Source organism: Carassius gibelio, chromosome A11 (assembly GCF_023724105.1).
Source record: "Carassius gibelio isolate Cgi1373 ecotype wild population from Czech Republic chromosome A11, carGib1.2-hapl.c, whole genome shotgun sequence".
NCBI classification, from domain to species: domain Eukaryota; kingdom Metazoa; phylum Chordata; class Actinopteri; order Cypriniformes; family Cyprinidae; genus Carassius; species Carassius gibelio.
In genome coordinates this window covers 21516317-21533010 of record NC_068381.1, presented here as the reverse complement: position 1 = coordinate 21533010, position 16694 = coordinate 21516317, and the positions used below count along the sequence as shown (strand labels likewise).

Here is a 16694-nt window from a genome sequence, read left to right as displayed (position 1 = left end):
ACAATGCAGACGAGAATAATGATCAAACTCATGGCAAGCATGCAGTACTGATATACATAACATGGATCTTAAAATAGTAGCATCTAAATTAGCTGTTTTTATACATAAAAATAGTTTAATATCACTGAATCAATCTAAATAGATTAATTTGTACAAACAAAACTATTTTTCATGATTTGGGATCTTATGGTGGATACTCTGAAGTGTTAAGATCTGTGGTTGAGAATCAATATGTAGGTCTGGAAGCCGCTGAAGTGAAGTGTTTTTGCTTAAGGACACCTTAATGCTCAACTATATCTGCCAGCTCATGACATCAGTGCTGAAATATTATACAGCAACTCTATTAACTGTACATTAAAGACCACTTTACTTTTTCCTGAAATGTAAGACGAATACTGAGAAAAATCTAGTAAACTTTGCACACTTTTATTCTATTTTATTCAGAAGCAATGGTTTATTGTTAAAGGGTTAATTCACCCAAAAATGAAAATTATGTCATTAATGACTCACCCTCATGTCGTTCCAAACCAGTAAGACATCCGTTCATCTTCTGAACACAGTTTAAGATATTTTAGATTTAGTCCGAGAGCTCTCAGTCCCTCCATTGAAGCTGTGTGTACGGTCTACTGTCCATGTCCAGAAAGATAAGAAAAACATCATCAAAGTAGTCCATGTGACATCAGAGGGTCAGTTAGAATTTGTTGAAGCATCGAAAATACATTTAGGTCCAAAAATAACTAAAATTACAACTTTATTCAGCATTGTCTTGTCTTCTGGGTCTGTTGTGAGCGCGTTCATGATGCTGCTCATGGACTACTTTGATGATGTTTTGATGATGTTTTTATTACCTTTCAGTGATGGATTTGTTTCTTACACGCATGAAGTTTTTCCACTTTTGAACTGATCTGGAGTGGTGTGTGGATTGCTTGTGCATTATTACAATGTTTTGATCAGCTGTTTGGACTCTCATTCTGACGGCACCCATTCACTGGAGAGGATCCATTGCTGAGCTAATGATAAAATGAATTTCTCCAAATCTCTCAAGATGAGAAAATAAACTCATTTACATTTTTAGTGGCCTCACAGTGAGCCAATATTCAGCAAATTTCATTTTGGTTCAACTATTCCTTTAAAATATAAGACACTTCCTCTGTAGCTCTACTGCCCCCAAAGGACAAATATGATATTAATTTAACGTCATCATTAGTCAATAAGTGTGACAGGAAAATGTCTCTGTCTCTCTCTTTAATGGTATTATTGAATACTATGGGAAGTATGGACAACTTATCACTGACATTTAAGTCTCACATTCCCACTCAAATAGTAGCATGTGCATAACATGCACAAAATGGATTGCATCTGTCTTACAAAAAAAAAAAAAACGTCCTTTATCACTCTCTCTCTCTCTCACACACACACACACACACACACACACACACATCTGCACATGAGGTTGGGAATCTAGTGGAACTTCTGGTCTCAGAAATACTGAATGTGCTATAAAAAAATGTTGAAACAAATGGCACATTTTTCTTCTTTTAAGAGCAAGGCAGAGGAAGGCCAAATGCTGAGGTTACTGCAGGACTGAGGTTGTGAAAGCACAAACTCCACATTGTGCCTCTTTATTTATTTATATAGAATTGGAGTGGAATTTCTGGGGTTTGGCCTAATTCTTTAAACCACAAGTGGCGTGTGTGTGTGTGTGTGTGTGTGTGTGTGTGGGCATGTTTTTGTGACATATCAGGACACAACTCTGTATAATGACATGGGTATGACACAGGTATTACAAGGAGAGAGTGACTTATGAGGACATAACCCATGTCCCCATTTCTCAAAACACTTATAAATCATACAGAATGAGTTTTTTTGAGAAAGTAAAAATGCACAAAGTTTCCTGTGAGGGTTAGGGTTAGGTGTAGGGCGATAGAATATACAGTTTCTACAGTATAAAAACCATTACACCTATGGGATGAACACACTTTACACAAAAACAAACATGTGAGTGTGTGTGAGTGTGAGTGAGTGAGAGAGAGAGAGAGAGAGAGAGAGAGAGAGATTAAAAATAGTGAGTGTCTGCATGATGGGGGATTCTAGTAAGCTAATTTGGATAAAATAAATATTACAAAAATATTATTACCTTTTATATAACTGTAAAGCAAGAATGAGAGAAAGACACAGAGTGGGTGGTGATAGAGATCAGCAGCTTGTGCACATGCTGCAGGAAAACTGTCCCATCACAAGCTAGCTGGCATGACTTACTGACATTAAAACAGGAGCGAAGCGAATCAATCACATTTATGCTGATGTCCTGAAATTTTATTCTACCCGTCAGATTTTCCTACCCGGGTTTACTATGTATGCGCACATCAATATCACATCCTTTTTCTCATGCTTAACAACGATATTTAATGTATCTGCATTACTGTAAGGGTGGGTTTAGGGTTGTGGTAGGTGTAGACGTTAATAAACATAATCTTAACCATCTTTAAAAATCTGAACATTATTTCTAGATTTTCTTTAGTCAAGACAAGTCACCTTTATTTATATAGCGCTTTAAACAAAATACATCGCGTCAAAGCAACTGAACAACATTCATTAAGAAAACAGCGTGTCAATAATGCAAAATGATAGTTAAAGGCAGTTCATCATTGAATTCAGTGATGTCATCTCTGTTCGGTTAAATAGTGTCTGGGCCCTGTATTAGTTCCTGTCTCTTGTGTTCTAATAGTTATTATGAATGTCTAGGTGTTGTTCTGCCTTCTCTCTGTGGATTACCTATTGTGGAATATTACAGTTCATTGCTTGAACACTATAGACCCATGCTTAGACTAAAGTAACACAACTTGAAGCTTTTGTTACAATACCTCAAACACATGTACCTTAAACAAAAGCGCTGCTTTGCACTCTAGTTGCAATTCTGCAACACACTTACTCCTTTATGCAACACACTTGTTCCTGCATACTACACCCTATTTCATACATAAGACACTTCATTCAAAAATGAAATCTCAGAGTGCCGTTTGGAAAACACATGTATCCAAAATACAAAACACATCGGGTAATTGCTACCACTCAAATACACAACTGAAGGCACTTACTTGCAAAACTGAACACCAATCAGCCAGCTACAAAAAGCCCTCAGTTTAGCCATTTCAAGAACTTTGCAAGCATGGATGGAGGGAGAGCAAGAGGAAGAGCAGGAGGAGGAAGAGGAAGAGGAAGATGAAGAGGAGGAGGAGGAGGAGGAGGAGGAGGAGGAGGAGGAGGAGGAGGAGGAGGAGGTCGAAGAGGCCATGCACGGACCCCTATTTCTGATGATATAAGAGCAACTTTGGTGGAGCATGTCATCAACCATGGCCTGACTGTGAGGGAAGCTGAGCAGAGAGTTCACCCACACGCCGCATGACTCTTCTGCAGGAAATGGAACAGACCTGTGACGACATTCAGGTGACAGCAATCCATGGATGATTCCACATGCAAGGGGATATTTTCCCCGGTGCCTAGCGGGAGAAGACATTGTTTGCGATGTCGATGAGGCCAACAGACGGTGGTATCCATGAGCCCACGAATGCACAATTGCCATGATTTTCTGTGTTTACAGTATAGTGTTTTTTACATTATTATTTTTTTTTTCTTTATTTGAATTCATGTAACTGCAATGTACAGTGCTACAATGTACAATATTGAGCAGGTCTATTTACTTTTTTGGTTGTTTGAAAATGTGCCTCCTGAAAATATGCCTTCTGAATAAACAGTGAAAATCAAAGATTGCAGTGTTTTATATAAAGTAGACTAGTGTGTTCCCCCTGATCTGAAAGTGTGTGCATATGATGCAAGTATGTGTCATTTTGTCATCAGAGTTACACTTTGACAAAGGAATGTTAGGTTTTGATAACAGAGTTTAGGTTTTGATAGTAGAGCTTCAGTTTGACACAGATGTGAATGGTATATTTCCCAGTGTTGTGTCATGTTTACTTGTGTGTAGAGTTTTGGCACAATGAGTGAAGTTTTGCAAAATGTGTTCAAGCAACGGGCAAAAACTGTAATGTAAAATAAAAAAACAGTCCTTAAACAATTATAGAAGGTAAGTAAACAGACACAGTAGAATGCAATCTAATGCAGTCTTCGTCATCCTGCCTGTTCTCACACACCAAATCGTACATTTACTGTAATCGAAAACAAATATTGTATTGCATTCTACTGTGTCTGTTTACTTACCTTCTATAATTGTTTAAGGACTGTTTTTTTATTTTACATTACAGTTTTTGCCCGTTGCTTGAACACATTTTGCAAAACTTCACTCATTGTGCCAAAACTCTACACACAAGTAAACATGACACAACACTGGGAAATATACCATTCACATCTGTGTCAAATTGAAGCTCTACTATCAAAACCTAAACTCTGTTATCAAAACCTAACATTCCTTTGTCAAAATGTAACTCTGATGACAAAATGACACATACTTGCATCATATGCACACACTTTCAGATCAGGGGGAACACACTAGTCTACTTTATATAAAACACTGCAATCTTTGATTTTCACTCTTTATTCAGAAGGCATATTTTCAGGAGGCACATTTTCAAACAACCAAAAAACAAATAGGTCTGGTCAATATTGTACATTGTAGCACTGTACATTGCAGTTACATGAATTCAAATAAAGAAAAAAATTATAATAATGTAAAAAACACTATACTGTAAACACAGAAAATCATGGCAATTGTGCATTCGTGGGCTCATGGATCCCGCCGTCTGTTGGCCTCATCGACATCGCAAACAATGTCTTCTCCCGCTAGGCACCGGGGAAAATATCCCCTTGCATGTGGAATCATCCATGGATTGCTGTCACCTGTATGTCGTCACAGGTCTGTTCCATTTCCTGCAGAAGAGTCATGCGGCGTGTGGGTGAACTCTCTGCTCAGCTTCCCTCACAGTCAGGCCATGGTTGATGACATGGTCCACCAAAGTTGCTCTTATATCATCAGAAATAGGGGTCCGTGCATGGCCTCTTCGACCTCCTCCTCCTCCTCCTCCTCCTCCTCCTCCTCCTCCTCCTCTTCATCTTCCTCTTCCTCTTCCTCCTCCTGCTCTTCCTCTTGCTCTCCCTCCATCCATGCTTGCAAAGTTCTTGAAATGGCTAAACTGAGGGCTTTTTGTAGCTGGCTGATTGGTGTTCAGTTTTGCAAGTAAGTGCCTTCAGTTGTGTATTTGAGTGGTAGCAATTACCCGATGTGTTTTGTATTTTGGATACATGTGTTTTCCAAACGGCACTCTGAGATTTCATTTTTGAATGAAGTGTCTTATGTATGAAATAGGGTGTAGTATGCAGGAACAAGTGTGTTGCATAAAGGAGTAAGTGTGTTGCAGAATTGCAACTAGAGTGCAAAGCAGCGCTTTTGTTTAAGGTACATGTGTTTGAGGTATTGTAACAAAAGCTTCAAGTTGTGTTACTTTAGTCTAAGCATGGGTCTATAGTGTTCAAGCAATGGGTAAAAACTGTAGTAAGTCTAGAATAAGATTCCACTGTGATATAGAAATTGGTGTTGAGAATTGTGAAATTCGATTGTGTATAACATTTTTATTTGAGCAACCAGTAACATATACATAATACTATATATATTATTGTATTTATTGTTATCGTAAAAAATAAAATCCTGCAACTCCTAATCACATTAATCTCACAGTCCTACATCAGGAATTGTGTCTTATATTCTAAGATTTGTGGAATAATATGATACCTTTGTGAATTTTCATGTTTTGGGTGGATTTATTTAAATGAAAATTTGCAGATTTATTACCAATGCACATGTAGTTATTTGGACAGTAATTTGCAAACATTTGTATGCATATGTGTTTACATATGTGTCCCATAGTAAAGGAAAGCCAGTTTTCCCAGTTGAGGGTCAGATTACAATTCATGACAAGCACACACACACACACACACAATACAGACCCCCAAGGATCTACAAATTTCAATGCAATCAAATCCAGCACACATGCAGTCAGAAAAATCCAAACCCAAATGCTGTGTACCACAAAGTATGAGGGCCAGATGTATGTTCCTCACTGGATGAAGAGTGAGCTGTTTGAACAGAGTAGGTTTTGTTCAGTCTCTCTGGGCATCCCATGATGCCAGTGCTCGGCAGTATAAAACTTGCTTTTGATTTTGCAAAAGCCTGCAGATGATCCACCAACACCAATGGAGAAAGACAGAGACTATATATATATATATATATATATATATATATATATATATATATATATATATATAAGATACAAAAGGAGCAAAGGCACAGATGGACAGGAATGATTGGCAGATAGATGAAAAGCAGGAGAGCCTGAGAAAGAGAAAGAATGAGGTGCTTTTTCCAGTCTGCATTCCCCCTTTACTTTCTGCGGTACTCGGGCCTTAGCTTGCATGTGTGCGCGCGCGTGTGTGTGTGTGTGTGTGTGTGTGTGTTTGAAGGGGGTGTAATTGCCTCAAGGTGTGGAGAGAACAGAGATGGCTGAGATTGTGCATTGCTGCTCCCTGCTGTGTGTCACTGCAGAGTGTGTGTGTCTGTGTGCATGCGTGTGTGTGTGTGTGTGTGTGTGTGTGTGTGTGAGATGGAGAACAAGAGAATGGGAAAAAGTAAGAGAGGGAGGGGGTCGTGTTGAAAGACAGGTGAAAATATTGAGGCAGAAAGAGCAATGGTATGGGGTGAAATAGGGGGTAACGTATGCACAGATTAACAGATGTCTACAAATTGGGTAAATTGATTCCGTTTTAGTGAAAATGCATTTTGTGAAAGATTGATAAAATGTATTTTACTTCTCTAAGACAGAATGTAGTGTATATATGCTGCATTTCAAATATAAAACAACACTGATTAGTAACCTATGAAACCCATTATTATTGTTGTTGTTTTAAAAAAACTGCTGGAAGAAAAGCAAAGCTATTAGTTAACTACAATAGTTAAATGAACTAACAATGAAAGAAATGTCTAAAATAATTAATAATCGTAGTTACTGTTAATGTCAACATTTAATAATATGTTATTACAATCAAAAGTTGCATCTGTTATTTATTGGACCTAAGCTGACATGAACTAACAATTGTAATAACTAACATGAAGACTAAGATTGGTAACACTATATTTTACAGAGACCTTGTTACATGTTACATGTACTTACTAAAGCAATGATAGTAAATGATGATTACATGTAACAAAACCCTAATCCTAACCATAACCCTATAGTATTACATTTTGTTTATTCCTATTTCTCATAACTACACTGTAACAATGACACCTGAAAAAAGTGAAACATTAGTACCTGAAACAATTATAGAAGGTAAACACCTGAAACATTAGTAAATACTGTAACAAATGCATTGCTCATTGTTAGCTAAAGAGCAGGTCATATGGGTTTTTTAATTTTTTTTTTTTTCTCCAGTTTTTAGTGTAGCTATCCTTCAATAACAATCTGCAAATTTGTTAATCAAAAAAAGTGCATGATAAATCAAGATTTTGTCTCTCAAAAGAAAGAGTCAACTCTGAACTGCCTTAAAGAGTCTTCATATTTTGGAATCTTCTGCCTGTTACTTATATGTGTCACAAAGTAACACATTTGCATAATTCCCTGCCTGCCTGCAAAATGCGAATTTTCTGACCTGCCCACAAACACTTCTGCTAGCTAGTGTGTTTACATCAGGTCGAGAAAACACTGTTTTCAGTCTCACTGTGCATTCTAACACAGTTCCCACATGTGCATCTCAAATAAAAATAATGATGAATGCAATACAACTTCTGTCACATCACATAAAGTACCACATACAGAGTTAAAACTTACCACTGAGAAACGTCCTGATCAAGTCATGCTTGCGATAGAGTTTTGGGTAAAGCAACTGCATCTGGATGATGATGAGGAACAAGCTGCAGAAATGCATCAACTAAAGTAGAGTGTCAAACATGCATGTTGCATGATAAATGTTTTCATAAAATTAATTTAAAAGTCATAATATAAACCAATTACATGATGTTTTGCTGTCTGGAGCAAAAATATAAAACATGTCTGTCATCATTTAACAAAGTTTCCTCACTGATGCAATTTAAAAGTAGTCTCTGTAATTATTTGGAGACAAATATGTCTTCAGCACCACATTCTAAATAATGCACGCAACCATGAAAAACATGTCAAAGTAAGAACATTAGATGCAGACTTTTGTGGGTTCAAGACAAGTTTGGATGACATTGCAAAATAAATGCAATGCAGAGTCAACAGGGACAGTTGACGTAGATTTTTGATTTTTCAGTAGCAACTGTTTGGAAGAGTTACCACAGATCTGGACAGCATTAAGTTGTGGTGCAGTTGATGAAATGACAAACTGAGAGCAAAATAAAGATGATGTAAGTTGGGAACAGAAACATAAGATCTGAAAAGTAAAACTGTCAAGGAGAGGTGAGGGCTGGGGCCGATGATAGGACTTCAGGTGGAAACATCACAGAAAGAGAGATGTTGAATGGGGTTTTGCCAGGCTGTGAATTGCTAGAATAGGATTCAAATAAATTCACATTTGCAGTCAAACACATTTTCACTCTATAGCATGGAAACTTTACCTTTTTTGTAAAATTTTTGTCCTTTTATTAACACTTGCAAACATACTAGCTAATATACAGTACTTTTATTGTAAAAGGAGAGCAAGTGAGTATTAAACGAGGTAGGAGTGTGACTTGTAAATATTGTCAGCCTCATATGCACTGCAGTATATGAGTGCACTAAATTAGAAGAAAAAGGCATTTAAAAATGAAAATATATATATTTTTTTATTGTATTTATTAGTTAATTTTTTTATGTTCCGCGTTTCTTCAGGATTTTTTTTTAATTGAACAGAAAAATACTATTTTTTATTTTTTATTTACATTTTGAATTTCAGAATTATTAAATGTCCCAAATATACATATGTTCCACACATATTTTTTCTCCATTTTGCCTCAAGTCATTTTTATTTGTGTAGCACTTGATTCAATACAAAGCAGATTGTGTCAAAGCAGCTTTACAGAGTCAAACTGGAAAATAGTTTTTCAATAAACCAGGAAGTCATTTTTTTCAGATAAAATCAGTTAATTGATGATTCGGTGATGTCATCATCCAGTTCTGCTCTCCTCCAATAGTGTCTGTGAAGTCAGTCAAGTGTCCCCAACTAAGCAAGCGACAGTGGCAGAGAACCAAAACTCGATCGCTGACAGAAATGGAGAGGCAAAGCATTGTAAAAACCAGGCTCAGTCAGGGGCCAGTTCTCCTCTGTCCAGACGAAACCAGTATGGCGTGGTTTAATTCCAGGCTGTAACACAGATGCAGCACCGTGGTCTTGTGCCTATGGTCATCTAGTTGACATGGTCTCCACTGATATTCAGAGCTGTAGAGGTTGTCTCTAGGAGCTGATCCACCATCTGGTCTGTATTTGGACTGGATCTGGTGGCTAAGGTTACCTCGAATAAGAGAGAAACAGACTAATATTAGCGTAGATGCCATTCTTCTTACAATGTTGCAAGTACATTAGGTGTTATGGGAAGTGTTCTTGGTTCCGGATGACCTAATTAATGCAGCATAATTCTTTGATGGATTTGAATTATAGAAATGTTATAGTGTATTATGTGTATGTCATTTTAAAGAAATGGGTCTTTAATCTTCATCTTATCTAGACATCACAACTCTCTGTGAATATCAACACTTAAGTATAAAGAGGGTTACTACATGATGCCTCTAGAGGAAAGGAAGGTGATATATTTCATTGGAAGAGCAGAAAAAGACTGATAGATAGAGGAAGTGAGAGGAGGTCATGTTGTTTGTTTTCATTTGGAAAGGTATAAAATATGATTTAGGCTGACAGGATTGCTCTAGCAGAAAATGGAAGGGAAAGTTTTCATCTTTCAGCCAACCACAAAAGCACCCGCCTCATTCCCTCCCTCTCTCTTCTCCTCCCTCGCTTTGTAATTCCTCTCCCTCTTTCCTTCTGTTGTGGGCTGAGCTAGCTGTGGCGAGGGAAGCAGCACAGGTTGTGGAGTTACAGTACGCTAGCTGACACTTAAGAGTCTTGACAGTCAGGCTGAGTTTGACAAAGCTTGAAAACTCAGCAGACACCAGAGAAAAGGAGGCACAGGGTGATGGTCAGCTTGGAGACGCACAGGAGCTGTTTGAATCAACCAATAACTGCTACAGAAAAGTTTGAGATACTAAGAGTTGGTTACAGCAACAGCTACACCTTAAACAGGAGTCCTTGAGACTTTTTGTTGCGATCGATTGCTTTGGGAAGAGTGCTGGATTGACTGGAAAACTCCATACTCCATACATCATCTACAGTGCTGCTTCAGACACAGTACAGAACATCTGGAACAGAGTTTTTGGCAAAGACTGGACATCATGTTTGACTGTGTGGAGGCTCTTGGGGTAAGGGCCAGACCCCTCTTTGACGTATCCGCTCAGAGTTCATGCATGCTCAGGAAAGCAAGCTCCTTCTTCCCTGGGCTAGAACCTTTCTCATGGACCAACAACACTAGACTGCAGTGTAAGTGTGTGTGCATCTGTATCTACACTAAACTTACTCCAACTGTGTTCTTATCAGTCACACTGATACTGCGTGTCCTTTTAACTCTTAGCATCTGTTAAAGAATTCCAGGAATCTAAGTGACTGTAGTATGTGCTCAGCATCATGTCATGTGCTAACTGAGTAAAATGGCACTTTTGTTAACTTCCTAATGGCTAGCTGCCAGAAAATTTGCTATCTATCTATCCTTTACTGTACACTGAAATATGTGCTTATACTATTATAATACTAGTATAGTATTTTATTTTCAATAATCTACAGTATACTTATAATTATCTCTTATGTGTGTGAGTGAGTTTGCTTGGAGTCTCTTGTGTCAATCCAGTTTGACCTTAATGAATGTCCTTTATTATTCAATTATGAATACAATGAACTCAATTAAAGGATTATGGAGCCCACATGGACATACAGAGTTTAGAAGAGAAGGGCTGATTAGGGGTTTTCTTCTTAAAGAATTTTTTTTTTTTCAAATTTTGCTTGCTCTTTGAAGTGTTACAAGCTGTTAGTGAATAGATAAGATCCTTAAAACTAAATTCTTAAATCCCAAAATATATAAATGTCTCGTTTAAACACGCCCCCACATGTCTACATCACTGTGTTGGACGATTTGCATAAGACCGCCCAAATTTTCTCACAAAGAAAGGAGGTGTGACGCTGTGTGTTTCGTTGTGAAAGCGAAACTACATTGTTTGGTCTTCCAAGAGAGGACACAACTAGAAATCAGTGGTTAGTGGTTGTATTTACAACACTGTTCCAGAACAGTTCAACCCAAATATTCAGGTCTGTGTAGCACAATTTATGGAGGACTGTGTCCTGGGAGAATAGCCTTTGCTGTCTGTGCACAAAGGCTGTTTCTATAAAGTTGGGCAGTTCCAAATTTGCAAGGACAGTCTGTCGCTTCTGACTCACAGACTGTAAGTATGTTTTCATATTTAAAGAATTTACCACTGATTATTCAAACACAAGTTTTGAGCAGATTAGAGTAGCACTTGTTGTTTGTCCTTTCTTAGATCACAAATGCAGAAATGGTTTTATGTTTGTGCAATATGCAATGCAACTCATAAAAAGACAGTATAAGTCATTATAATCAGTAATTATGTCCCCACTGAATGCCAAAATGCCTCTTTTGTAATGGGTTTTACTGGTATCGGTCTCGTCACGCCAGGAGAAGACATCACAGGATGGTAAGGGGCGTAACTTTTGTGTCACATGCATGAGGCATTTAGCCAATCACAACGCACTGGATATCTGGCCAATCAGAGTACACCTTGTGCTTCAGAACGATGAGCTTTAAAAATCAATGCGATTCAGAAAGTGGAGCATAGAGGAGCAACAATTATGTAAAATATGTGGAAAATAATGTGTGTGTGTTTTTTTTTTTTTTTTACCTTAAACCACATAAACACCTTGCATTACACCGAAAACACAAAAAAATGTTCTTTGGAGCATCGTCATATAACCCCTTTACATTTTTTTTCTTTCTGATCACAGAAAAATTCACTGGCAAAATAGAAATGCTTTGTGTATTTGTAATGAAATTTAAATCTCACATAATGGGATCTAAGCTATTTAGCACATTCATAAGATGCTAAACATAGGACATTATATGAATGAAATTAAATGGCACAGTGAATCTTTTTTTTTTTTTTTTAAAGAGAATTCAAGTGCCATCGATTATACCAAAAATACCATAAGATCTTCTGACTTGTTAACAGAGTTCTTCAGTCTTCTGCTGGTTATCCTGAATTATTATTTTTTACATGAAAAATATGAACTACCCTCCCCATTGTCTCCATTTTACTTGGCTCTTTATCCAATCAAAAGTCTGTTGCAAACAGTAATTCAATTGCAATGTTTATCATCATGTTTAAACACACAGAGAACAAGAAAGGCATATTCTGAAAACAAGATCCATGTTTAGAAAAATGAATCATTGGAGAAAGCCCATGCAAATGTGTCTGGGTCCTATTCTATGTGCGACTGAGCAGATTGTGCTGCAATTTGCCCCTCTGCTGTAATGCCATTTTATAGCCCGGCTGGTTGAACAAGCATTACACCCCACAACAAGGTTCACCCCACAACGAATCCATTGACAATGATCTGATCTCTTTTCTCACCCATTTTGAACCGCCCCCAGATGCAACAGCTGAGGTCTCACAGTCATACCTCACCAGCTAAACTTGAACTTGTTAGCTTTAGCTAGTTCATTAGACTTAGAATATGTTGTTGTGGACAGCGCTGACTCCAATTTTAAGCATTTAGTAACTCTTATATTCGGTTTCTCTATACCTACCTTTTGTTGACCTTTCACCTGAGCAAAACCTCAAAAGGTCAAGTTGTTTTCAGCTTTGTTACTAAATTCAAAGTAATCTAATTCAACAAATTAGGGTTTGCTAACACTGCTGAAATAAAATGTAGACATACTTTCCAAATGCAGTATATTTTTAAACAAACTGTGATGTTTTGGCAGGCTAGAGTTCATATTGCAGCTTTACACGTTGGGTTCTTACCAGGATGGGATCATTCTTTGGCCAAATTCTTGTCAGGATGTGATGGGTTATTTGATTAAGTTCTTGTCAGGAATGGGATGACTGACACGGCGTTATTAATCAGGAATACATTTTTGTAAAAAATAAAAAATAAAAAAAATAATTTAGCCGGTCAGTTCAGTTTGGTGTAACAATGTTCACGGAGGCTGAGGAGGAGGTGGCCAAATGCTGACTCAGCTTCACCCTGAAAAGACAAAATAAAAAGGGTCAGTTTATGAGGTACTACAAAGAAGAAAGCTTTGTATGCATACTGTTGAATGAAAGGGGAAATCCAAGTTTAACAGCGCTCTTCTAAGAAAGACAGCTCCTGTTTTTCCAGTCTGCCTCCAGCTCAGAACATGTGTTGGTCCATGTCCGCAAATGATCTGGGGGAGATGTTAGTTAATGTTTATGCTTAGTTGTTCCTTGATGTTTCATAAACGGACACTTTTCTGTAAGCTAAAGCCATGGTTTACATCCTTAACCACATTTTATAAAAAAAAAAAATTTACTCAGGACGCCAATGGAAATAAGCCCTAGGGATTTATTGTGTTATCCTGACTCTGTTTCTTTCACTGTTTGATGCAAAGATGTATTTTATTTTTAAAAAAATGGTCAAATAAATCAAATCAAATCAAACCTCTATGTATTGGTATTGCAAATTTAAATAAACATAACCCAAACAACATGTCCTCCAACCAATATGCCAGCATAGGACATTTGTCAAAAACCCTGAAATGCGACACATTAGAGCTTATACTACAATTGTGCCCCTATCAGCAACAGGGCCCTTTCATATTGATGCTTTGTACTCTTTTGTCTGCATAATATTTCAGATTTCATATAGTTCAGTTGGTAGAGCATCACATTATATGACCATATGCGATCATGGGTTCGATCCCAGAGAAAGCACATGCTCATAAATGTATATGCACTGTAAATCATGATTTTGCATGATTTCTGTGAGGGCAGCTTTAGGGGCGGGTTAGGTGTGGTCATTTACACAAACTCATAGGAATTAGCCACCTAGTAAAATATGTACAAATTGCTGTGAGATTGGGTTGGACCATGTAAAAAGTCCACAAATTGCATTTAAATAAACACAAACCGCTAAAGGACACTAAACTTTAAAACGTAAATATAAGTTGTAATAAGGTGCTTGCATGAACTACCTATAGGGTTGTTTTTTGTTGGAGGACAGTCTGCAACCCAAATTTTTTTTGCGCGCCATGAAACAAAGATGAAAAAAGAAAAAAAGTAAGGAAAATACAATACTTTAAATGTAATCATTAAAAAAAAAAAAAAAACACTGCTTAAGTGACCATTGGACCACTTGAGATGGATTGACCCTTTAGTTTATATGTTAATTCAAAAGATAAAAATAATCAGTGCAAAAATAGAATTGAAGATCTTAAAAGGTCTATGGAAATGTCTTGCAGAAATTTGTTAGCCAATGAATAATGCTCAGTAATGACTATACAGGTGCTTCTCAATAAATTAGAATGTCGTGGAAAAGTTCATTTATTTCTGTAATTCAACTCAAATTGTGAAACTTGTGTATTAAATAAATTAAATGCACACAGACTGGAGTAGTTTAAGTCTTTTGTTCTTTTAATTGTGATGATTTTGGCTTACATTTAACAAAAATTAACTCAAATTAGAATATGGTGACATGCCAATCAGTTAATCAACTCAAAACACCCGCAAAGGTTTCCTGAGCCTTCAAAATGGTTTCTCAGTTTGGTTCACTAGGCTACATAATCATGGGGAAGACTGCTGATCCGACAGTTGTCCAGAAGACAATCATTGACACCCTTCACAAGGAGGGTAAGACACAAACACTCATTGCCAAAGAAGCTGGCTGTTCACTGAGTGCTGTATTCAAGCATGTTAACAGAGAGTTGAGTGGAAGGAAAAAGTGTAGAAGAAAAAGATGCACAACCAACTGAGAGAACTGCAGCCGTATGAGGATTGTCAAGCAAAATCAAGAACTTGAGTGAACTTCACAAGGAATGGACTGAAGCTGGGGTTAAGGAATCAAGAGCCACCACACACAGACGTGTCAAGAGATTTACTGAACCACAGACAACGTCAGAGGCATCCTACCTGGCCTAAGGAGTAGAACAACTGGACTGTTGTCCAGTGGTCAAAAGTCTTCTTTTCAGATGAGAGCAAGTTTTGTATTTAATTTGGAAACCAAGGTCCTAGAGTCTGGAGGAAGGGTGAGAAAGTCATAATTTGCTTGAAGTCCAGTGTTAAGTTTCCACAGTCTGTGATGATTTGGTTTGCAATGTCATCTGTGTCACTATACACTGCCCGGAAGGAACACAGAGCCAAGGATAAGTGAAATAAGACTTTATTTAATCCAACACAGGGTAAATCCAACATGGAATACTGAGGAAGACACACGTATGTGGTTTGTAGACCCAACAAACACAGACTGAACAGACATGGGTATTTAAAGACAGGATAACGAAGGGCAGACAGGTGCATGGAATAACATAATTAACGGGGACATGGAACACATGGGGAGGGAAAACTAGACACATCTGGGAACTGACTGGTTAAATGACCATGGTGTTGGTGTGCTTGACTGGCCAGCAAACTCTCCAGACCTGAACCCCAGAGAGAATATATGAGCTATTGTCAAGAGGAAGATGAGAAACAAGAGACCAGACAATGCAGATGAGCTGAAGACCACTGTCAAAGAAACCTGTGCTTCCAGACCACCTCAGCAGAGCCACAAACTGATCACCTCCATGCCACGCTGAACTGAGGCAGTAATTAAAGCACAAGGAGCCCCTACCAAGTATTGAGTACATGTACAGGAAATGAACATACTTTCCAGAAGCCCAACAATTCACTATAACAATTGACTTTTTTTTTTGGTCTTATAAAGTAGATTGTGAATTGGTGGGTTTTTGTAAAATGTGAGCCAAAATCATCACAATTAAAAGAACCAAAGACTCAAACTACTTCAGTCTGTGAGAATTGAATTTATTTAATACACAAGTTTCACAACTTGAGTTGAATTACAGAAATAAATGAACTTTTCCACGACATTCTAATTTATTGAGAAGCACCTGTATATTGGTTAAATAAAAGATTTATATATATGAGTGTCAGTTTAAGTCTGACCTACTGTATGATGAATGGGTCACAGCAGTCAAAGGCGTAGTGTAGTTTCACACAGGTGCTGGTTTGGCTCGAGCACAGTTTGTTAGATGATTAAATGAGCTATTAGTCTAGCCAAAGACTGTGGCTTTTGTTATGTGTGTCTCTTGTGAATGTAAAATACAAGAATCGGCTTAGTCCACAGGATCGAGCATTATGTTTTCAAACCTGAAATATTTGGGAGGGTTTTTTTCTAAGCTGTGAAATGCCAGGGACGGGGAAAAGTCTGTACACAACACAAAGACATGCTGCATAGGTAAATTGGAGACATTAAATTGTCTGTAGGTGTGATTGTAGATGTGAATGCATGTATGTCTGTGTGTGTGTTAGCCCTCTGATAGTCCATTCATCCAGGCCGTTTCCCTGTCTGCAATCAGCCATGCTGGGATAAATCACAGCACT

General features: G+C 37.6%; 1 protein-coding gene across 2 annotated transcripts in view; it reads left to right on the top strand.

Annotated features, from left to right (window-relative positions):
- LOC128022668 (retinoic acid receptor gamma-A-like) overlaps nt 1-16694 on the top strand; it is a 34974-nt gene that overhangs the window by 3747 nt on the left and 14533 nt on the right. Inside the window, exon 1 of one of the 2 annotated variants that reach the window (XM_052610451.1) lies at nt 10020-10551. The exons of the other annotated variant lie outside the window; for it this stretch is intronic. Coding sequence (XP_052466411.1) covers nt 10407-10551 — 145 coding nt within the window. The 5' untranslated portion in view covers nt 10020-10406. Of the gene's footprint in view, nt 1-10019; nt 10552-16694 lie in introns of those variants that run through there. 2 annotated transcript variants of the gene reach the window in all.